The 24,279-nt window shown below is 43.7% G+C and overlaps 1 protein-coding gene across 2 annotated transcripts; it reads left to right on the top strand.

Moving 5' to 3' along the window:
* Window positions 1–384: 384 nt before the first annotated feature.
* LOC6552472 (homeobox protein abdominal-A) lies at window positions 385–23,335 on the top strand. Of its 2 annotated transcripts, XM_001979794.3 has the most exons (6): window positions 385–1,623; window positions 2,701–3,463; window positions 4,264–4,520; window positions 8,136–8,183; window positions 20,355–20,578; window positions 20,662–23,335. In XM_001979794.3, the coding sequence occupies exons 2-6, from the start codon at window positions 3,375–3,377 to the stop codon at window positions 21,040–21,042; spliced, it is 999 nt and encodes a 332-aa protein (XP_001979830.2). In that variant the 5' UTR covers window positions 385–1,623; window positions 2,701–3,374; the 3' UTR covers window positions 21,043–23,335. The 2 variants fall into 2 exon arrangements, with proteins under 2 accessions (XP_001979830.2, XP_026836862.1); XM_026981061.1 differs by lacking the exon at window positions 385–1,623 and having other exon boundaries at window positions 2,301–3,463.
* Window positions 23,336–24,279: the final 944 nt, after the last annotated feature.

Genomic DNA, 24,279 nt, shown 5'->3' with positions numbered 1-24,279 from the left:
TCAAATACAAATTTCGGCTAATTTGTATAGAAAGGCACTCACTCAAAACCAGCGCACTCAAAATGAATAATGCACGGTAATTTAATCAACAATAACATTTTGCCAAACAAAGCATAAAACACTTAAAAAAGCATAGCACTCAAAGCGGGGCTCCGATAGTTTCACCTCAACTCGTACATTCTCACTTTATACTATAATGAGTCGAATTAGGCACTCAATTCGGGAAATTACTCACTCAAAGCAGCGAGGCGGCCATCATGCGAGAGAGCGAGAAGGAGAGAGAGCAGTGGCGGTGCTGGGCCTGAGTGCGTGCGAGCAGGAGCGGGACAGACATATGAGCTGGCTGCGCTGCCATCTTTCTTATTGCCGCCGCTGCTGCAGTCGACGTCGAGTCATTCGAGTGAGGAGTGAGCCAAAATGAATTGTCACAAACTCAGCATCCAAACTTGCCCATAAGAACGCTCGCATGGCTTTTGTATTGCGCCATAAACGTTTCGCTGCTCGTAACGCCACAACGCTCGACGTTTCGCAGCGGCTTTGCTTTCGCTTCTCTTCTCGCGCGTAAAGCGGTCTCCCCAGAAAACAGAAAATAGAAAACCAAGAAACCAAGAATATAAAGGAAAACCCCCTCCGTAGACAGACAAAACTCAAAGTCTCCAACGACTCAAAGCGCCTCAGTCGCTGCCGCTCTGCCGCCGTTTCTGTCGACGCCGCTGCCCGCGCTGGCAGCAAGAATTACCAATTACACGAAATTTTTATACTCTTTTAAAAATTTCGTTTTATTATAATATTTATTATCGTGGCGCGCAGTAGTGTCTGCGGAACTCAGCTCTCCACTCTTTGGAATTTCGGCCCTCCGATTCCGATTCGGATTATACGATTATACGACTATACGACTCTACGACTGTAGTGCGGCTATACGATTCAGTTTCCGATTCGCAGTGTTTATTGTTCCGTTTCGGCCGCCGGCTTATTGTCACTTAAGTGTTACAGATCGCGTAAAATATAATAAAATTGTGTGTGAAATTCAGAACCGAAAAAACTGTCAAAGCACAACGGTTTATAACTCTCTGTGTGCGGTTCATAAAAATTAAAAAGACATAAAGTTGACATCGTAAAAGGCTCTCGCCTTTCCGTACCAGACTTCGATAGTTCTACCTGCAAAGTGTTTTATGGCATTTTAAACAAAGTAATTAAAGCAAAACGTTGGGAGAAAGCATTTCTCCGACCTCACGCACACACTCACGCACTTGAGAAGTCGTTAAAAGCCGCAGGAAAACTCACTCTGCCATAAAAATACAAGAGTGCCATTAAAAAAGATCGCGCGCCTATAAATCACATGTACGAAATCCCGCCGGCACGACGTCCATTCGAATTTCCGCGTAATTGATGACCGCATTTTAATTGCTTTTACAACAAATAAAAGATACACACACCCCAAACACACACATGCGCCACACACACTTGTGCCACAGCTGGAAAAACAACGCAAAACGAGACCATATGCAAATTTAACAAATTTCGTTGTGAATTCGCCAGCTTCGAGCGAAAAAAGTAACAGAAACAGAAAAGCTGCAAATACAAGCTGCTCGCCAAAAGTTCGCTAGAGAAAACTTGAGAAAGGTAACAAAATGCATTTCACTTCTCGGAATCGAGAAAAGTAGCTTAAAGTCGTGCAGGTGGCAACGTTTCCGAATTCTGTCTCACTAACTCTATCTAAAAGGTACTAACTGTTTGCCATCTCGTATAGTTACTAATTGGGGTTTACCCCCACAAAAACAGTAAAAGTAGCCCCATACTAACTCATTGGCACTAACGGGGATATCTAGCTGAAAAATATATAAAGCATTGGGATTATATATATTTTCCCCTTGAGTTCTGTATCATGCTACCCGAAAGATTTATGTTCAATCCAAACATATTCAATTTGGTTAATGTTCTTTTTATGTTTTCCGAGTAATTTCTATAAACATGTTATATATTTTGTTTTGCCATTTTTTATTCTTGCTTATCACATTTGACGGCAAGTTTATTTTTGGTTTTAGTACATTTTAATTCAATCCATTTTGGCAGTGAATTATATACTGATTCCAATGTAGTTTGCATTCCATTATAAAGTAATAAAGCCAAAAAGGGACGGTAGAAAAGATACACATTATAATTAATTAATTATAATAATTAATTATGATTATAACAAATGTAAATTTTTTAGACATTGATTCATATTAAATTGCATTGTAAATCTTTAAATTTTGAAGAATATTGATTAATACCTTTTGTGTTTGAGAGAAAACAAGATATTGAATTATGCAGTCATTCAAGTTTTACATTAGCTAACAAATACTCGAATCTTGATTTATCAGGGCTAGAAGCGCTTCTAGCCACGCTGAATTCAAACAAAATTTGTTAAAGTCACACGAAAAGAAAACTTCAAATTCTAAAACGAAATACTCAATCTAGCCATTAACCAAACGACTCAGATAAAGAACTCAAATCATTCGAACTCAGAAATCTCCGAAACTAAAAGAGAACAACAAGTGGACTAAACGAAATTCCGAAGATCCGATCCTCGGCCAGAGAGCAAAATATGTGCAATGTCAAAATTTGTTTTCGATAGTATGCTGCCAAAGTATCCACAGTTCCAGCCGTTTATCAGTTCGCACCACTTAACCACCACCCCCCCGAATTCGTCATCTGCAGCAGTTGCCGCCGCCCTAGCCGCCGCCGCCGCCTCTGCCTCCGCCAGCGTTTCAGCCAGCAGCAGCAGCAACAACAACAACAGCAGCAACGCGATCGCTGGAAGCAACGCAAACAACACCAACAACAGCAGCAGCAGCCCAAGCAGCAGCAGCAACAACAACAGCAATCTCAATTTGAGCGGAGGATCCCTATCGCCGAGCCATTTGAGCCAACATCTGGGCCAATCGCCCCACTCACCCGTCTCCTCGTCGTCGCCCTTTCAGCAGCACCACCCACAGGTGCAGCAGCAACACCTGAACCACCAGCAGCAGCAACATCTGCACCACCAGCAGCAGCAGCACCACCAGTACTCCTCGCTCTCGGCCGCTTTTCAGCTCCAGCAGCAACAACACCACATTAGCAAACTAGCCGCCGCCGCAGTAGCCTCGCACGGTCACGCCCACCAGCAACTGTTGCTAACGCCCCCCTCGGCGGGCAACTCTCAAGCGGGCGACAGCAGCTGCTCCCCGTCGCCCTCGGCGTCCGGCAGCTCCTCGCTGCACCGCAGCCTCAACGACAACTCCCCCGGCTCCGCATCCGCGTCCGCCTCCGCATCCGCGGCCAGTTCCGTCGCCGCCGCTGCAGCCGCCGCCGCCGCTGCGGCTAGCTCCTCGTTTGCCATCCCCACCAGCAAGATGTATCCGTACGTGTCTAACCACCCCAGCAGCCATGGAGGCCTCTCCGGAATGGCCGGGTTCACCGGACTGGAGGATAAGTCGTGCAGGTGAGATAGATTTCCCTCTCTTAACATGGGATACAAATTTTTGTAAACATGGACGGGTTTTATATCAAATCGTATTAAAATAATCTTGAATGCTCATAGTGGGAAAAGAAAGCACATGGTCCCATACTTTTCTTTTAATATTCCCACTTTTATTAGGAGCCCAGATAGAACATTCTCAGACAGTTTCCTATTTTATTATTGACCCAATACGTATTAGCATTAAAGTCACTTGCTTATCGGACTTCAAAACCTTAAGAAAAAAGTTTCCGTTGTTGGAAATACAACAGGGAACACTCAACTAGATTCCAAGAACTAATTTCGCGTGCTCTCAGTTTGGCGAGCGGAAATGCCAGTCCAGACCTTCAGTAAAATCTGCAAACACCGCAAAACCGCAAATCCGTTTCGAATGCGCTCTAATTATCGGGCCCCGGCTACCAGCTACCGGCCATTCATATTGAATGGCCATAAAGTCGGAAAATTAGAGTAGCCTGCGGTGGCCGCTGGCAATTTGTCGCCGGCCACGAGATTCGCACGCACACTGACCTTCCGCTGCGGCCATTTGCATATTAGTACTACTGTATGGGCACTCGACGGGCATGTACAGTGAACCCTGCTGTGCGTGGGCGTGTTCGGGATTAGTGCGCAATTAGAGCCAGCCGCAGTTGGTGAAAGGGGCATGCAATGGCCACCTCATTAGCATTTGACTTTAGAACGCGAGTTGGAGTTGGGAATGCGGCATACTAAGAGGAGGGATCACCCTGGTTCTAATAATGGTCTCTTTTTCTCTTCCGCACCCACAGCAGGTACACGGACACCGTGATGAACAGCTACCAGTCGATGAGCGTACCTGCCTCGGCATCCGCACAGTTCGCTCAGTTCTATCAACATGCCACAGCCGCCGCATCGGCGGTATCCGCGGCCAGTGCCGGCGCGATCGGCGTGGACTCGCTGGGAAACGCCTGCACACAGCCCGCCTCCGGCGTGATGCCGGGGGCAGGGGGAGCGGGCGGAGCCGGTATCGCCGATCTGCCCAGGTATCCCTGGATGACGCTTACAGGTGAGTCAGCGATCGCTATACTGATCTCGGGACATACTTTACATGGGTAGAAAGTCGAGATGTTTCGACTTTAAGTGTATTGCATTTTCCCAAGTCGCATTACAAAAATCTTCAAAACTATCGAAAATTATCCGATTAATAAAATAAAAAATCACATAATATTGCCCAAAACAAGTTCATCACACTGAGCCATCACTCGGCCTTAAAATAATGAGTCTATCTATCGTGTCTATTTTGTGAATATATCATGCCAATCATTATAAAATCAGAAATAAACCGTACACTTCAAGGAATGTGTATCGTCTTAAATCAAGAATAAATTGGCTCCTAGATCTACAAAGCGATCTCTTAGAATTTTGTGTACGTATAAATCATGGCCACTTACACTGAAAACCGAAAAAAGCAAATATAAACTGTTATAATTTATATTCGAGTTTAATTGAGTCATTTAATCGTACACCAAAATGTGGCGCTATATTAGGATAAACACTATACGACACTAAATGAATTTATAAAACGATTCGAGGATCAAACCCAGATTCGAATTGCATTACAAACTGTATGATCCAAAATGTATAATTCAAAAAGTGTTCAGTCGAATTACAGAATTCATTTTCCAAGTGTAGAAGAGTGAATGGTTGCTCCGTACCTTTTATAAACAATAGATAAACGTGGCGCAAACGTTCCCCAATAGCATTCCCATTTCCACCGCCATTCCGCCTCCGATTCCAATCCATAATGAACACTTTGCGGAGCACTTCCAAGTCGTTTATTTCGCATAAGTCTTCCAGGCGATTCGAATCCGTAAACGAAATGAGCGAAGAGCTAAAAAGTTGGCAGTAAATAAAAATGAAAATAGTTTGAGAAATGCTTCTCTTGACTGTCGTGTTGTTTGGCGTCGATTTGTAATTTAAATAGCCTCAAGGTTGCCCCACACCGACAAACGTGTAGCCCCAAAAGCCGACCAAAAACCACTGGGATGTGCCCCGCGCATACAAAATCCGCATATCCGTCGAGAGATAGAGATACAGATACAGATACTTTTTGGCCGCCGCTCTTTTTATGCGGCTAACGTAGTACGAGCGAACTCGCTTCAAATTTATGTGGGTCAGTTTAATTTACGCGATCCGCTCGCTTTTTCCGCGCATTTTTGCACAGCAGATTTATTTATCATTTCTCATCAGGCCACTCGATTTCCACAGTGCACAAGAAGAAATTGAACGAATTCAATTTCCACTCTGCCCCGCGGGTTGAATGCCTCCTGATTAATGGCAGAGACCATATGAATAGACTGTCAATTGGCCTGAGTTATGAACTGCACATCGGTCGTCGTAATAGAAAAAGATCGCTCGACGGATTTGCTCAGAATTTACGGCATAGGCATGTTAATTAACAGTATAAAAAATGGTTAATTGACGACTAGCAGACAGAGTTTAAGGAACGCCAGTAATATGAAACAGCAAGGTAGTGTGCCTAAGGGTGTAACGTTTAGCAAGCGACATTTGTTGGCCAAATATTAGAACATAAAACGCGTTCAAAAGATTCTCACTCTTTTTTGCCACTATAATTAGCATATTTGCCCAGATTTGGGTGTCAATAAGTCGATAACCAGCGCTCCTATTAATCTATGCAGATTAAAAATCCATTCCTCTACTTTAGTGGGTTTCTGCTTCGTCGATACCCCGAAAGATATGAATATGTGGCTAACACGCATACACACATTCTGCAGGCAAAACCTGATGGTAAATAAAAACCCGAAGCATCGGCCGGTTGGGAAGATAAACGGTATTTCGTACAATGAAATATTTTGCATATCTCCCGCTCACAGCGCCAAGGCGATAAAATTGTCAACGAGATCATAGAGACGCGACTGGCGGCGATGAAAGTAAATACGAGCATGACGCCATTATGGCAGCCAAGTGCGCGACACGTCGCCGCAGCCCCCTGCCCCTGCCCCCTCTGTCCTCCACTCCTTAAATGCACATGCTACTCCTATAGTATACATAAAGCTGTGTATACGAATACTGGTATATGTGTTTTGGCACTATATCCATGCAGTTGCATGTGAATTGCCCAAGAATCGCTCCTCCCCCCTCGGAAAAGTCTTTTCGCTTGGCTTTCACTTTGCCAAGCCTGCGAACCCACCCAAAAAACTCAGAGGCGAAGACCAAGACCCAGACCCGGACGCACCGGCAACATGAGCAACTGCAACAGCAACAGCAACAGCAGCAGCAGCAGCAGCAGCAACTGCAACAAGCATTGCTGCAACAACGGCAACGTTTTACAGCTGAATGCTTGCCAAATGCAATTTAACTAATGAATTTTAATATTTTACGCCAAAGCGTCTGAATGAATTTTCATTTTCACATCGTTGCACCGACTCCGGCAGCAACATCAACAATGTTGCCAAAGGGGGAGGGGCGGGAAATCGCAGGAAAAGCTGGAAATGAGCTGGAGCGGCGTGCCTGCACCTGATTATGCTGATAAGAAAGCAAAGAGGTTAACTTTTCTTAATTATCTGGAAAAGCGCAGCCCGACAAAGCGTGAAAATGGCAAAGCTTTCCCATCGCCTTGCACTCTGCGAATTCGCAAACTGAGTTCGCGCTGTGGAGAAAGGAGGTGGACATGAAAAGGCTGAGAAGTAGGCACACTGGAAGAAAACGCGCAGTGGGTTCTAGAAAAAATATGTATATGGTTACAGATACAACGTGTAAAACCTTCTTGTTGAATAAGCATTTTTTACAAATATATTCCAAGTCATACCATACAATGGACTCTGGAAGCCATGATTTTCCCTTTTTAGAATTTAGGTGCAACTCCTTCCCTTCAATATTAGAAGTTTGTTATGGGTGCGAGTATTTATTAAAGTTTTTGTACATGTGCAGTCAGAACACTGCCTCGGCTAGATAAGAAACGTCTGTGCCATAAATTGTGCAATCATCAGTGCGACAAAGGAGTCTCGGCCTGCAGAATCTTTGCACATATTAGAGATTGGCTGTGCCCCTGTCCGTCCGTCTTTCCGTGTGTCAAATAAAGTGGCAACAACGACTGGCGAATGACCAGAAATTTGTGTTTTTAATTAAAAATGCGCCAACGATGCCGAGCAGCTTCATCTGCTTATTAATTAGGAGGAGTCGGTCTGGTCGTTGGCTCGCATCATCTCTCCCCTTCCATGTTGCAGCGTCTTGCCCAGTATTCTCCCCATATCTCCGCCCAAATCGCCGACATCTGCCCCTCCTCCAGCCCGACCAGCGTGGTCTACTTAAAGTGGAGCCGGTCCAACTGGCCGGAGGTTCACTCGGCCGGTGGTCCGCCGACTGTCGACTGCAGTGGGCCGGCTAATGCTGCTTCTTGTGGCTGGCGCTGACAACTAAATTGAAAACGGCCCGATTGAGTGGTTTATGAAAGCCGCCATGTGGCACAAATGTCCGAGGGGCCACTGGACATATATGATTTGAGGGATCGACGCTCCATTACCCAGCGGGATGCGCTCAAGGCTCTTTGGCGCGGAATTTCGCATTAGCTGCACATATGAGGAGCACAACTCCTTAGTTACTAAGAACAGACTCGAAGAAAAACCAAAAATTAATTACTTTCCTCTTCCTCCTTTTTCAGACTGGATGGGAAGCCCCTTCGAGCGTGTCGTTTGCGGCGATTTCAACGGTAAGTACCGCAATTAACCGGAAACCCTCGGAGTTAATATCCCGACTGACATTGAACCAATGGGTTATCGGACTAATCGGCCGAGGAATATGCCGGAAAATGCTGTTTTTTAGAGCCTGCCCAGATGGCCTTGAAAAATATGAAAAATATGATTTACCTGCTCAACCCGGCGACTTTCACCCGCCGAACGAAACCCTTCTTTGTAAAATGCAGCCTGCAATCTGCCGTCGTACTCATTCGTCACATGACTCCTGCTGTCCTGTCATAAATCCCTCAGCCTTTGTTCACATCCCTGTCTTATTCATTGTATAATTTCATTGTTTATCGGAGTCATCTTCTGGCAAATATGCGAAGCAGCCAATGGTTTCCGAAAGGTTTGGACGGCCGGCAACTGTTTGCTTTCTATGGTATGTTGATTTGCCCAACTCCGTGAAAGTTGCACCGATAACTCAACCATGCCGGTCAAGTACCCGACGAAGATCGTAAATCACAATCACAATTCCTATGGCTGGGGCCCCCCAAACTGCAAGCTCCTGTTGTCCATAACAATTGGCCGAATACCTAATGAGTCGATCTCGGTGTCAGAAAAACTCACTCAGAGCCTGGCTCTCGATTGATCGATTTGTGCGATCGCCGATCTGCGATGGGTCCGTTGTTCTGGGCCTCGTTAAACGTCTTTTTATAGGCGTTTTATGATCTATTTACGATTTTACGCATGGTCTTGTGCCGTGCATAACGATCATAATGTTGCGCCACTACCGAACGATCCCCGTTTTATGGTCCCGATAATGTTCAACGTTTAATTAGTTCGACAATCGACAAGGGCAGCCGCAAACACGAGTAGCCGCTGTCAATTGCTGGTTACAAAAGCCGGTCATTAATCGGCATTCACATTCACATTCACATTCCCAATCCCAATCCCATCTATGTGTATGCTCATTTCACTTGAGTTAATGGCGCTTCCCATTAGTTGGGGCTCGCATTAGGGGCATGTAGTCGAATAACAATAGGGAACCAAAGTGTGTTTATTAATTCGCTGCTTGGTTTATTTCCGTGATTAAAGTGGGTCCCAGAATTTGTAATAGCAATTAACAATTAGTGTTGACCGCAATGGCTAATTAAACAAAGCGTTGCATTTGCATAACCATCAATTGTAATGTTCTCAATACCTGTTTATTCTTTCCTTTATTTAAATTGTTAGTTTATACTATTTTTAATTTAAAAATTCGCATTTCACAATAATCCCAAGCCTAGCTCACGGTTAAAAAAATCGCGATGATGTTTTATCGATCCAATGAATTAATCCAACCATTTAACTCTCCACATTGCGCATACGCATAGTGGTCGCCTAGTGACATTAACAGCCTACCCCCTGTTTTTCGTGTGGCATGTAATTGCGAACCGTTTAATTGTGCCCGACCACTGGGCAAACATTGCGGCACATGGCCCAACAGTCTGGCCCGCTGGTGTTTTGGTATGGAGGCCTCTGGTCTCGGGTATCTGGTCTCTGGTCTTTGGTCTCTTGTGGTCTCTGGACCTGGAATGAAATCGGAGCGTCCGTGCCAGAGTTTGCCGCCGCAGAAGTACGTGCCACGGCTCAGCTTTTGGCGTCACAGATCGTTTGATATTCGAGTGGGTTCAAGCCCCCTGAACTTCCCCTGTGCCACTGGCGATCCTCTGGTGTTTGTTTTGTAAATAAATCACTGGCATTGGCGTTGAGCGGAGTCATTCGGGCAATTTACAGCACTAACAGCCGCTGTTTGACAAGTAATTAACTCACCGAGTTCCAGTTGCCATTCTGCATAGATTGCTGTGGTGGTGTTTTGGTTGAGTATAAGATTTCAATCAGGAGATCGCTCCACTAAAAAGTTTTTTTTTTTTTAAGTTTAAAGCTACATTTTACAAAATTTCTTAAATTTTAATAGCGCTGTTAACATTACATAAATATTCTCCAGCTGCTCTTATAACTAATTTACCTCGCCAAATGCTCCCACGACAATTAATAATTTGTTTAAACAAATAACATAAAGAAGTCGTAAAAGACCGTTTATGTTGAATTTTAATATTTGTACTTCATTCACACAGCTTAAGAATTGCTTAATAGACTTGTTAAAATTTGCAGGTTTTAAATAATACAAACGCATTTCTTTCAACACTTTCAATTAACTATTACAGTTTTGAATGGTTGTGACTGCAATTTGTAAATGTTCTCCTTAATTTATCGCCAGCTTTAAAAACGCTTGAATTTTTCTCTGAAACAAATCACTCATTTCTTTTTAAAGTCGACAAAGCTATTATCTATCTTCATGGCACGATTTATTTGCATTCCTTGCACAGCGAAATCGGCGCGAATGGAATAATAAAATATATTATTTTTATTAATTTTACAAGCCATAATTGCGGCTCACGATTATCTCGCCCGCCAGTGAATTGAATTATTGCCACAAAGACCTCTCTATCTGTGAGCCCGTCTCTTTCCTCGCCCGCCAGGCGGTCTCTTTCTGAATTCAGAGCTGTCTTGGGATTTGAACTCATCTCGCTTGGAATCAATGCAATATCAATGTTTAAATTCAATTGTTGGCGGCAATCAATGTCATTGGCAGGGGATTCTGGGGGCGCGAAGATCCGCCATCTCGCAGATAATCGTTGATCCCGCACTGGGGTTAAGATCCCTCAGCACCCCCCACCCACTTACCATCCCTCTCAGTCTGCATATGTGGTGCTATCTCGCTCGGAACATGGACGACGGCTGGCAAGGGTTAATTTATGAGGCGCGATAAGCGAATTCCATTTCGTTTCGGTTTTGTTTAATTTCCGATTCCCTGTGTTTTCTGTTTCCCTCGTTTTATTTGGTCTTGTTGTATTTACATTTGCTCTCTCTTGCTCTTTCTTTTCAACCCAGCTATCTCTCTCTCTGATGAGGAGTGGTGAGCGGGAGTGTGCGACACCGTGTTATCGGCACGTTTTCTGTCGTATTATTTTTTGGTTTTTTTTTTCACTTCGGCCTGCGGCGGCGGTAAATTCGAAATGACACGTTTCTCCGAGTGTTGTGTTGTTTCTGCGTTTTTTTAACTACCCCGTGAGGCTGTTAATCTGCGGTTTTAATGCCCAAGTGGCGCAAATTGGCGAAAGGGGTTTGGATTACAAGGATCCGGCGCGGGGGACCTCGACAGGATGTCAGAATGACAGAATGACAGAGCCACAGACAAGGACAAAATGGCAGCCAGACTGGCGCGATTTTTTTTGGCAGTGGGAGTGGGCCGGCAGACATGTAAATTTGGCCCAGACAAAATCAAATTAAAAGCGCACACGTTCCACAGACAATTGCCGACTCGATTCCCTTCCATCGCTGGAAGTTTATTCCCATCAAAGTTTATTCCCTTCTGAAATGACGCACAGGCAGAAAAGTAGGTATAGTTTATTTTTCAGCATTTCAATTTCAAAAAATAAAAAAAGGTAATAATAGAAACAACTACGAAATACTCAGTTTCTTTATTTAAGTTCGATTCTAATACTTTTGGTACTACTCTTTTTCACAGTGCATATATGTGAGAACGAACCTACACATCACTAGGCAAACTTTACACATTAACTTTAATATTTAATTTACACAAAAGTTTTATTTAAAACTTGACTGTGGCGTGTGACATTTTTGCCGTTTTCCATTTTCCGCATCGCGTGCAATGCGTGACTATGGCCACTTCCCGACCTTTTTTTTGCTATAATTTGAAGACAGGGAGTAGTTAATATTAATTTAATCGCGGAATTAAACAAGTAGCTGGCGGTGTCGGCTAATGCACTCTTGTTCTGTTCTTGCGGCGAAATTTATTATTTCTTCTGATTAATTGCGAGATTAGAGTGCTTATGATGCACTATGCGCCATAATCGTTGGGTAATGTAAGTGCCAACGAGGTAGCCGCATTTCTTGAGGATGAAGATGTATTTAGGAAAGGAACTTGGCCTCCAATTAATTAAATAGTTTTACTGCTTTTATTTAGATTTATGAGTATATCTGTGACATTTTCAACGTCACAATTCCAAAGAACTTTCCCTCAATTTCACTTAGGGATTGAAGGAAACCCTGGGCCTATTGTGTTTTCGGTATCCTCCCCTCGAAGAACTTGTTTTTCCAGTTGCTGACTTATGTGGGAATCCTTCCGTTCCCTCAGTCATCTCCTCTAATGAAGCAATTCAGGTAATTGGAGTTGCTCCGCCACAGCTTCGTTTGTAATAGTTGAGAACAGAACAAACTTGAAAGGGTCCAACATTGGGGGAAATGAAAACCTGTCGGTGACAAAAGACTTTACATCTGGGATCATTGCAGCAGCAACAGCCACCATTTCCTCAAATTACTCTCGAGCAGCCATTAACAAAAGGCCAACTGTGCGAGTGTGTGTGAGCCATTAATCAGCTTTGTCAGCCAAGAAAAATTCCGAGGGCAGTTCAAGATTGGAAACACTAATAGGTTTGGTTCGTTTTCTGTGGTCTGCGGTGCATCGTCAATTTCTCAGGAGCCCACAGGACCACACCTTGGCATTTCGCGGGGGGAAAACTAAACAGGGGCTTTCTGTGGGCATTATAATGAAATTTCCAGCCGAGGGGGATAAGCATGAGTTATGCGCACGCCTAGGTAAATATAGAACCCGCATCGATCGATCGATGCTTTTTATACGAATTTAAGTGTCACGTCCTCGTTTGAGGGGAAATTGGAGGGGATTAGAGAGGGGACCCCGATATGGGCGGGGGTGCTTCGCCGAATGGCGTTTTAATACGTCATCGTTTCAAGTCGGCCCACGCAATCTAAGTTATGGCCGACATCTGCCCCCAAGTTCTGCATTCGAAAGGGAATAGGAATAGGAATCCGGAGTTCGTGTTTGTTTTTACCAAATAGGAATATGTATATATAAGTACATACCCGAATGCTTGGACCCGTGTGCACTGGGCCATGAAAGCAGTTGGGAAAATGAGACGAAAAAGGCAAGGAAAACCCAACCAAAGCAAACAAAACACCGAAGAAACAATACCAGAATGCGTTCTCAGTCGAAAGCAGTTGGCTCAATTTATATGTATTTTCAATAAAAGTCGATATAATGCTTGCCAAGGTTCATAGAGCGACCAAATGAACTTGGATACGGCCTCAGAAACAAAAAAGGAGAAAAGAAAAAACCGACGGTGGCAGCCAATGAAGGCAATCAATTTCAATTCAGTTTCCTCGCCTTTCCCAAAATGCCAAACCCAATGAGCCGTCCTAAGGGCTAGACGAGGCCAATTGCAGTTGCGTTACGGCTTCGGAACCTTTTTGGTACCCCTTATCCCTGTTTAAAGGGTGTTTGGAATTCCTAGATACACTTCACAGGTTTTTGTGGGATACTGGGTGGCCAAGCAGAGATACGATAAAAAATTGTTAAGTGCTCAACAGAATATTTAATCACACCATTACAATATTTGTATTTCTTTTATGGTGGGAATCCTTCACTTTACATTCGAAATTGCATTACAAGTAAGCTTCATAAAGAAATTAACGACTATTGTGGATATACATACAACAAAATAACACTTTAAGGAAAATAAAATCGTTTTAAATTCATTTTAAGTTATGGTTGCAACTGAATCTGAAGAGTACCCAAATAGCCTTCAACGTTCCCAAACAAGTTCTTTCTATCCAGTGCCCTTTGTCTTCATTTATCCTCCCAAATGAACCCCTAACAAAGGATCCAAAAAGTGTTGATGAACCCGACCAGCGACCGACTGTCAGCTCGCTCAGATACAGATACTTTTTCAGATACAGATACGCACAACTAATTCCACTCACATATGTACAGATGGAGTCTCTTTGGCGCCACTTCATTGTGATCATTGAATGCCAGTTGATTGTGTCGCATCGATTCGCGGCGATTTTAATCGCAGGCGGCGCACATTAAACGCCTTTAATTTGCAACTAAATTGCGGCGAACAGACAGAGATGGAACAGCCGACAGAAACAGATAGGACGAGGGTGCTCGAGTTGCGGTCAGTTGGCGACACGTGTCCCCTGGAAAAGCGCCTGGAACAGACGCCGTTTGCAAAAATCTTGCGGATTACCAATTCTAGACGCCTAATGCCATTTATAGACCATCGCTACAAATGCTCCACAGCTGTCCGTCCTTCCAAAATTAGTTGGGCTCCAGCTCGCCACCCGGAACTCCTCCTCTCCTCACCCCTCTCTCTTTCTCTCCGGGTGGGCCAACAAATTTATTGGAACCACTTCGCCGCGATGGCTTGGGAGGCGGTTTGGGGGCCCAGAAAGAGTCTGATTTTTCCGGTTTCCTTTTGGCAAGGCTTTCCGACCACCCCACACATACATTCTGCGGCTGGCTTCTTCCGTTTTCCCTTTTCACTTTTGGCCATATATTTTTCACATTTATGTCGGGTATTTTGTCTTATCACACCCTCGTGTTTGCAGTGCGTGCAAAAAATGCCACGGAGCGGTGGGAGTTCTGCCGCCCACCACCCACAAGATTAAAAATGCCATAAAGACAGTAAGGGTGAATGGCTCTAATGGCTGCCGCTGCCGTTATTTGCCATCCCTCTCTCTCTCTTTCTCCCTCTCTCTCTCTCTCTCTCCTTGTCCGTCTCGTTCTCGCTCTGTGCAGAGAGAAAACTCGGGCTGTTACCATGTTGGCTTGAGTTACCATGGCTTCTGGCTTGAGTCAGAATTAAGGGCTGTCTGCACTTCCTGCGATTCAAGGCGCATCTCGAAAATTTGGGCCTTGCAAATGGTTATCTGGCGAGATAATGGGAAAAACATATGAGAACATTCATTACATTCGATAATGCATCGGTAAGGTATGCTTCGAGAAGTTTTGGGTGGTTTTAAACATATGGCTGCAAAAATTAGATAAGACTCATAAAAAAGACTCACGAAATTCTTAAGAAATCCTGCTGGAAATCATTGTTTTTGAATTGAGGACTGTCTTATCACAAAACTCCTCTGCATTTTATTTAATCCCTAAGTTCGAAATCGTCGTTTTGAGAGCGTTTTAATTGCAAACTCTACTACACAATTCACTTTCAACCCCGATACTTTTCTCTTCAGTTAAAACAGAACGAGGAGTAATTTCAATAATGGCGCGAAATATTTGATGAGAATATATTAATCCCCCAGGAGCCTGTGTACTTGCAACATTTGCCAGGAATTTTCTCCGCTTTCGCCCACGGAACAGAACGGCACACAACTGACAGCGACAGCTTGCCATATATTTTCCAAGATTAAGCACACAATTAGCAGGGGAAATGGGATGTCGGAGTGCGGGGCGTGGGGCGTGGCAGATCTGATAGCACAAGCAACAACATTGGCAACGCGCTGCACATAAATTGCAGAGGAGGAAGACTCCCCTTAAAGCAGGCTTTCTGCTGCCAGGTTTTCCGCAAACAAGACACCACCCACTTTGCCTCGCCCTCTGGCGTACGAAATGGCTGTGCGACTGATTAAATTTAAATAAATTTAATAAACATAAATTATTTGCAATGGCAACCGGGAGCTGCTGCTGCTGCTGCCGCCGCTTTTAGCCACCCCCAAAAAGTCGAGCATGAGCGCAATTTAATGGCGGCGCTTACCTGCCACTCCCCCAAGCATCCTGTGTATCCTGAACATCCTGTCCATCCTCCCCCTTTTCGCTAAAAGCCACACAAAAGCGCCAGATGTTACCCGTGAGTCTTGTCGGAACAGCGTTTAAGCGGCTTTACTTTCAAAGTTTAATTAGTCTTCGTCGTCGCTCAAAGAATTCCACGCATTTGCATATCCTTGGTAGTTGGGCGGGAATGAGCGCTGGAAACAGCTCCCTGGGGATATTACTTAACCCGAGGTACATTGCAATTTGCGCTAAATGCGCGAAAGATCGTCTCCGCAAAACGATGAACTTCCGTAGCCTGCGTTGGGAAGAATTTGTTGAGCCATCACTAAATTCTCGCGGCCCCAAAAATATTCCTCATTTCAGAGCATGTTGCTATATCTTCGTCTGCCCTTTGTTTATATATCTCTCAACATGCCATCCGGGAAGTTAGTTTCGAAAATTCATACCAAATATAAACAAATCAGCATAAAACATATGCCAGCCACTGAAATTTCTTCTCTCTTGAATAAGAGAACGAGATAAATATACGATGGCATAAATACACATACACATTGGTGGACGCCTTTTTCGTTATATGTCTTTATTTTTCAAGCAACATTTTAACCAAGAAATGTGGGATTCTGGTAGAGAAGTTTACAATCGATAAACATCGATTTGACATCCATATCTTCTTACTATATATAAAAAAAAAACCTTTCTTTTTTGTACATACAAAATAGTGAAACAATGTTGAGAAACTTCGTTAAGGTATTTTTATACAATGGCGAAATAATATTTAAATTTTAGTGCTGGACCATTAATATTTAAATATCCCCACACAGTCCCATAAAGTTTACGAAAACCCACAAGATTTCCACTAATTCCGCTCGAAGACAAATACACAACGGAATTTGCGCGCCAAAAGTCAACAAACAAGTCAAAGGCGGGAAAAGTTCTCCAATCCCACAAAACTTGAATGGTCAACAGCAGCAAAATCATGAAATTTATTTGCCGGCAAACAATTTGAGCCAGCTAGGAATAGGAATTCAAATTCACATTCAAATTCAAGCTAATTGCCGGCAACTGAAACAACAACGCGCTGGAGCACGCCACAATGTTTCAAAGTTCTTTGTCAAGCGATATGTAAATTTGTTTATTATTTACCGAAAACGAAAGCGAGAACGCCAAGAAGGGATGGTGCAGAGAAAAAATAGGAGCCACACTAAACACGAAATACTTGTGCGGCAAAATGTTTGTTTAGTGTACAATTTTTTGTCGCTTGATAAACAAGACTCGAAGACTTGTCAGCGTCCCCACGGAACCACTTTCGAATGCACACACAGATACTCACACACACAGTGCCAGATACTTGGGCAAACTATGGCGCTCGTCCCCTTTGAGTGTGTGTGTGAGTATCTTTATGGTACGCTTTGAATTGTTTTTATGATTTTTATGTCATCATAAGTTTCAGTCTGCGCTGTTTTTTTCAGCTTCTCGTTTTTGTATGTTTTTGTGCTTATTTATACGCGCCGCTGTTTATTGAACAATTACGTTTATGATTATTAATATTTTTAATTGTTAATGTCATTGTTATAGACGCTGTCCCGGGTCTGGCCATAACCATTCCCATTCTCGTTCCCATAACCATTCCCAGGCCCATTCGCACCGTTGACAGCGGCGCCTTGGGACGGCTTTCCTGGCCTCTTTGTCACCTCTCGGATTTCCTCAGCCAATCCGTAGAGTATACAGTGGAATAGCCCATTTTCATCTGCCCCATTTTGGCCACCAACGCCACCGCGTCTGGAATTTCCTCCGATTCCGAAACTGATTTCAGGCCCCAGCTCGATTTTCCGCCTGGCTATTTTGTTTACCCGCCCGTCGCTTCACTCAATTGCAGCCACGATTTATGGCGCGCTAATTGATTTTTAATTGGAAAATGGTTTTCCTTAGTAATTGTGCAACGGACCGGTTAGACCGGCCACCTCAACTCAAACATATAAACTTAAGATAGCCGCTTAGCGCTTGTCAAATCCATCGAAGCTCTCAAGTGAATCTTACGATGAGTGTGTAATTGAAATTCAGCCAATAGCCTACTTCTGATCTATGAATTTTACTCGATTTACGATTCAATTTACGATTCCTTGTGTCTGAAGACTTCAAAGGTATTTTGGCCTTATAAACATATTCCGTGAGAATAATCTCACCAGGGTTATATTGACTCTTGGTGTTAAAAATTAAGCAGCTCAAGGTATAAATTCATTTATATTAATTCACTAATTTCATGTTTTTGAGCTTTGTTTGTATCTAAAATTAAATTCATTAATATATTTCCTTTACGCAACTAGACAAACAAATAAAACTCATTTATCAACAATTAAGGATTTTTAAAATACCTTTTAGTTCTGAAATGCTTGTACTACTCGACAATATTTCTCCTGACCCTTTGGAATTCGTTGAGCTCCTAAATACTCTCCTTATTAATTTGAAATCATAATTTTTAGAAAGATCAATGAACCCTCAAAAGTCCCCCACAAAGCCGCTCGCTCAAACACTCAAATCCGAAACCAGAATTGAAACAGTCGTAGACTGTAGATTTTTCCCAAGCGGATTTAACGCTTTTCGAATAGTTTTTGAGATGAGTGGAACTGCAGTTGGCATTGGAAAATCAATAACAAAGTTGGGCCGTGACTCAAACTGAGCGCTCTCCTTTCCGCTCAGAGCCACATCCACATGCACATCCACGTGTGAGTGCTCTCTTCGGAATTCCGGTTTGGCTGCGCCGACTCACCACTCACACTAAGAAAAACTCAGGCGTTGCCATGCCGACGTTCTCTCTCTCCCTCTCACCCTCTCACCATCTCTCCCTGGCCAAGTGTGTGTGTCTACCTGTGCGAAGCAGACACTGCGGCAGCCATGTTGGATTCCATCACTCCGTCCTGCGAGCGAGCAGCCATCTCGCTCGCACCTGCGCTCAGCCATTGGCGGCCATTGCGGGGGTCGTAAATCTTGTTTAGGGCGCGTGTGTCCTGGGAGTCGTGATTTATGGGACGAATTGTAGCTGCTCATTGTAGCGTGTAAATAATTTAGATTAGTTTGGTATTCCTGGCCACAGGATCGCAGAGGGGAAGGCGGGAAGGGGGCTTGATTAGAATTGAAATTGCTTTTGCCCCCTTTTTGCTCCCCTTTCCACTATTTCACGTCCACGTCCACTCCAGTGACAATGTTCTTCGCATTTTATTGCTGCTCTCCTTAAATTAAAAGCAGAGTGTAGTGTTTGTGCAACGGGAAATTAATTTAAAGGATTAATTTGAATTTAATTATCGTGTAATGGAATTGAATAAACCGATTCTTTTTAAGCCCCTTTTAAAATATGCTAGAACCCTTTAACTTGTTCTTGTGCAGCTATTAACCTATTTTTTTAGCTATTAACTAATAGGTTAGCTATCAACGTAAATTTAATACAAATCAATTTCTTTCGTAACAACACTGTCTTGTACATCAGAAAAACAGGAGCTAGGGTTTTTTATTTTCCACCAGTGAATCACCAATACTTGTTATCGGCTGAGGTAAATTCAAATGTCACGGCCTCATGCGTCCGTAAATATTTTGCCAACTGTTAAGTCTCATAAAAAATGCAGCGGAAACTAGACAAAATCCCAGTGATTTACAACTGCAGCCGAGCAAAATTTACAAATCTGCACCTTTCATAATATTACGTAAAAATTGTCCCTTTTTTATTTCGTCTGCTTCAACGGTTACCGTTGGAAAGTCGCAACTTGCAAACCATAAAAAATTGCCGTTGACATGAAAACCTTTTGCCAGAAAAACTCGGCACAAAGGCGGCAGTGCAAAAAGAAGAGACAAGAAAGCCATAAAACGGCAAGCGGGTATAAGTGAGAGGCTGTTAGGCTGGGACTGGGACAGCAATTTGTAGATAGCGAATTTTTGATTTCCGTAACATAAACACGGAGCCTGTGCCATTCCGAGCGCATCTCCGCACCGTCGCGCAAAAAATTCGCACAGGTAGCATGGAAAATTGCTAAAAAAAGAAACAAAAAATGAGACAAGAAAGTAGGGAAAGGAATGCGGGGAAAATCGAAGAAAAGCGCTGTCTGCTGGCCACCAGGGCGAGACCTGCCGCTGGGCGAGTCGGTGTCGGTATTGGCAGCTTCACCCTTCCACGCACTGCGTGCGATGCCAATCCGCAGCGGAATCAGGTCCGCAATGGACCCCGGGGTGTTGACGTCCTGGGGCGCCGGCTGCTGACGTCAGGTCTAGCATCAGATCACTCCCTTCTCGCTCTTTTGGAACAATCTGTTTGTTTTTCTCGCAATTTGCAGTCCCACATTCGCAGTGTAGCTCCGAACAGAACCACCGAACTCCCAAACCCCCAAACCCCCATCCCACAGCACAAATCATGTGTCGACGGCTGACATGTGCTGCAGCTGGCCCAAGTGCCATTTTCGACCGTCCGACACCGTCTCAGCAGGTCATTAGGCGTTGGCGAAAAAGGCCAAAGCGTCTTCTTAAACATCGTTGCAAGCATCTGACGCGACTTTCTCCGTTTTCTCCTCCGCAGGCCCCAACGGCTGTCCCCGAAGGCGCGGTCGCCAGACCTACACTCGCTTCCAGACCCTCGAACTGGAGAAGGAGTTTCACTTCAACCACTACTTAACTCGGCGAAGGCGCATTGAGATCGCACATGCCCTCTGCCTGACCGAGCGGCAGATCAAGATCTGGTTCCAGAACCGGCGCATGAAGCTGAAGAAGGAGTTGCGAGCCGTCAAGGAGATAAATGAACAGGTGAGTTGGTCCTCCCGGGGCGGCTTGACCCTCAACTCCTCACTCCCCACTAACTTGCGTTCCCTTTTTTATATTCGATGAAGGCGCGACGCGATCGCGAGGAGCAGGAGAAAATGAAGGCCCAGGAGACGATGAAATCCGCCCAGCAGAACAAGCAAGTGCAGCAGCAGCAGCAACAGCAGCAGCAGCAGCAACAGCAGCAGCAGCAACAGCACCAGCAGCAGCAACAGCAGCCGCAGGACCACCACTCGATCATCGCACACAACCCGGGCCACTTGCACCACTCCGTGGTAGGTCAAAACGATCTCAAGCTCGGCCTTGGCATGGGCGTGGGCGTGGGCGTCGGAGTGGGCGGCATCGGCCCGGGCATCGGTGGCGGCTTGGGGGGCAATCTGGGCATGATGAGCGCCCTGGACAAGAGCAACCACGACCTGCTAAAGGCGGTCAGCAAGGTCAACTCTTAAGCTGATAGCCACCCATCGCCCAGCCGAGCCAACGAGCCATTCTTCCACCAACCGCACCACTAGCACCACCACCGCAGCCACCGCCAGGATCAGCGTCCGGCGTTATTTTTCGTCTCCTCGTCTGTGTAGCGCGCGAGATAGCAAGCAGAAGATGAACTCGATAACTAAAATACGTAAAGTTTTACATAGTAAATAGTTGCATAAGTCTACAAAAAACATACATACACGCAAATGGCTGGGTGCGATGGCTTAGAGGCGATTAACTGGACCGGGTTTTATTGCTGTGGATCGAAGTTTTCTGAGGTTTCCCCAACTGCAGTGGCCTATTTGATAGAGCAACGCATGCGATTCCCTTCCAGATCTCCAGTGGGAATTTGTGTATCCGACATTTCTTCCATACTTTCTCTTTTGCAACCCCTAAATGGGCAATTCAACCCCCAGTGCAGTGTCTCTGGGCCAACGGGCCCAGTTCGGTAATATTAATGGATAACTTGAACTACTTAGAATAGCGGTAATCGCCTAAGGAAGGAGTTAGCAGGAGACGCGATCTATATAAATGAATATTGACGAAATGAGCGATTTTTGATAGTCAGAGAACTCCGGTGCCCGCCACCAACCAACTTCCAATGGAAGAGGTTTTGGGGGGCAACTCGACGGATTCGAGTGTAAAATTATTTGCGACTGCTGTAGAATAACCTAGTTCGATATTTAGAGCCACGTTCGACTATGTTAAACGATATATGAATACATAATAATATGGATATGCTTATAGATTAAAGATACTTACCTATAGAGTTATAAAGCGTACGTTTTGTATCCACCTATTTATTGGAGATTTATGTTTATGTTTTCAAAAAAAAACCCTCTTCCAATGTTTTGTTAAGTGATGTGTTTACTGTGTGTTTGCTGTATTTCGTTGTATGCCAACGCTTGAATACAATGATTTCTTCAATGCCATATTAATCTTAACTCGAGAGAAAGTAAACAATTAAGCAGCTAAAGTACGCAAAACACTTGCGCAAGTATTTCCATAATACCAGTTGTAAGAACAAACGGTATGCAACATACCTAAAAGCATAATCACGATTTCAAATACGTAATATTAATAATGAGATATGAAACAAAAGTGGAGTCAGACGGAGCTGAGAAATTAAATGTCGTTTGCCAGTGACTAAAATTTTAAATTAACTACCATTAAGCGAAGAACTCAATAGGCATCGCTTGAAAGGCCTACAAATCTACAAATAAAATAACAAACGAAAGGAAACTCTGAAATACGTATTAGCTTAAGGTTGCAACCACAAACAAACTGTCGAGGAAGGCCAAGAAAGGGGTGTTTTAAAAATGGAAGTATCGGCAGAACCCATATACGTAGATTTCAAACTTCCCGAAATTAAATTTACCTAGCGTAGTCTCTCCCGGATTGCAAGTTGAATTAAAGTCAGAAACTCTATTTATTATACACAACCGATGGGAAGGGAAGCGAAGGGAAGCAAAGGCTTACACAGCGCGTATTTACATAAACAATTATTGACAAATATATATGAATATATATTACAAATATATACAACTATGAACTAACATGTGTATGTATAAACACCTAAATGTATGTGTATCTAGTATGGTTAACACTAAAAGCAGTCGAGTCAAAGTAAGTCACCTTTTGCCCAAAACCAGTCACCACCAAAAATAAGCATCCCCAACCAGCGCTCATGTTTTTCTCGATGGGATCCCAACTATCCCACTGTCCCACAGTCCTTTGTTTTCGAGTCCCACTGGTCGAGTGATATTCCCGGGTGGCGACAACCTTTTGCCTTGTTTCACGACTTGATTGAAGGAAACTGAGTGGTTTCTGTTCCTGTTCCCGCTTCAGTTTTGGTTTTTGTTGCGTTTCAGTTTGGTTTAAGTTAAATGTTTAGTCTTATTTGGACGGCCTAGCAAATTAGCGCGTAAATCAATATTTTGTTTGAACCCTAATGCTAAAACTTCTGTTAATTTTACTTTAAGTTTAGTTGTGACGAATTGTGTATTATATAATTTTATGCGATTTTCAAATGAATGCGAAAAAATTAAAAACACCTTTGTTTTACTCCGACTGGGAAGCAACTGCAACGAGAACCCATCCATACGCTGACCTTTTCGATGAGGTCCAAAAACTCCAAATCAAATTTAACATTAGATAATGCCTAACGAACATATATACGTAGAATCACGTCGATACTATTTACTAACCAACCAAGTTTACTCACTCAGCCGGAAGTATTCGGAGATTGCGATAGTTCAAGAACCCGCATATACGTAACTGAATTATATTCGAACCTAAAAAATCCTAGTATTAGACCGACCGAAACCGATCGAGGGGCTCCCAAATATTTGCCATCGTAATTGTACATAAAACTGCATGACACCTATTTATGTTAAGTAAATGGATAAAACCTAGAAAGCATAATTCGTTTGCGTGCAAACATATTTCAGCCAAGGGGATTAATGAATATGAAACTATGAGCGACCCAAATAAAAAAGAAATTAAAAATAACGTTAGCATAAGCGAACAACTGCAGTGAAGAATAATAAATAAATAAAACCAATTATTTGTGTGAAACTGATTGAGGAGTGGGTGCTCTGTATATGGAACTTGTCTTGGGAAAAGTGTAAAGATGGAACTAAAATTCAATGAAAACCATATGCCTTCTACAAAAGGCTTATGTATTAAGTAGACTTAATTATGGGATACGCATCTCAAGCCCAGTCATTACATAAACCATGCAGTACAAATTCCCGGCGTACACCAAGTATACTCGTACTTTTGTATCCCAATAAAGCTTGATATATGTAATGAATACTTCCAAGGAATCGTGGCATATATCAGCGCATGTGTTTAGTACCAAGTCCATTCAATAGATTAATATATTCACATTCGAGGCATAAATTCCCACTTGCTAATGTCGCTGGCGAAAATATTAATTAGCGAATGCCATTTTGCGCAAATTGATTTCATGCCTCGTCGCAGGGAAGATTGGGGTTAGAGTTCGAAAAAGGGAGATTTGAGATGTGGCCTTGCAATTGGCAGTATGGCACGTATGCGGATATGTTGCAGAACGCCTTTAATTAAATTTAATTAATGCGCCAACAACTCAAAAGATTATGATAATAAGCGCACACATAACGACGCCATTTTCGGCACGCCCACATGTGCGTCCAGCAAGGACGAAGGACGAAGGACGCAGGAGGACGAAC

The sequence above is a fragment of the Drosophila erecta genome, unplaced genomic scaffold, assembly GCF_003286155.1.
Source record: "Drosophila erecta strain 14021-0224.00,06,07 unplaced genomic scaffold, DereRS2 tig00000000-arrow-pilon, whole genome shotgun sequence".
NCBI lineage: Eukaryota > Metazoa > Arthropoda > Insecta > Diptera > Drosophilidae > Drosophila > Drosophila erecta.
Note: the sequence above shows the minus strand (reverse complement) of the source record. Positions and strands in the feature narration are given on the sequence as shown.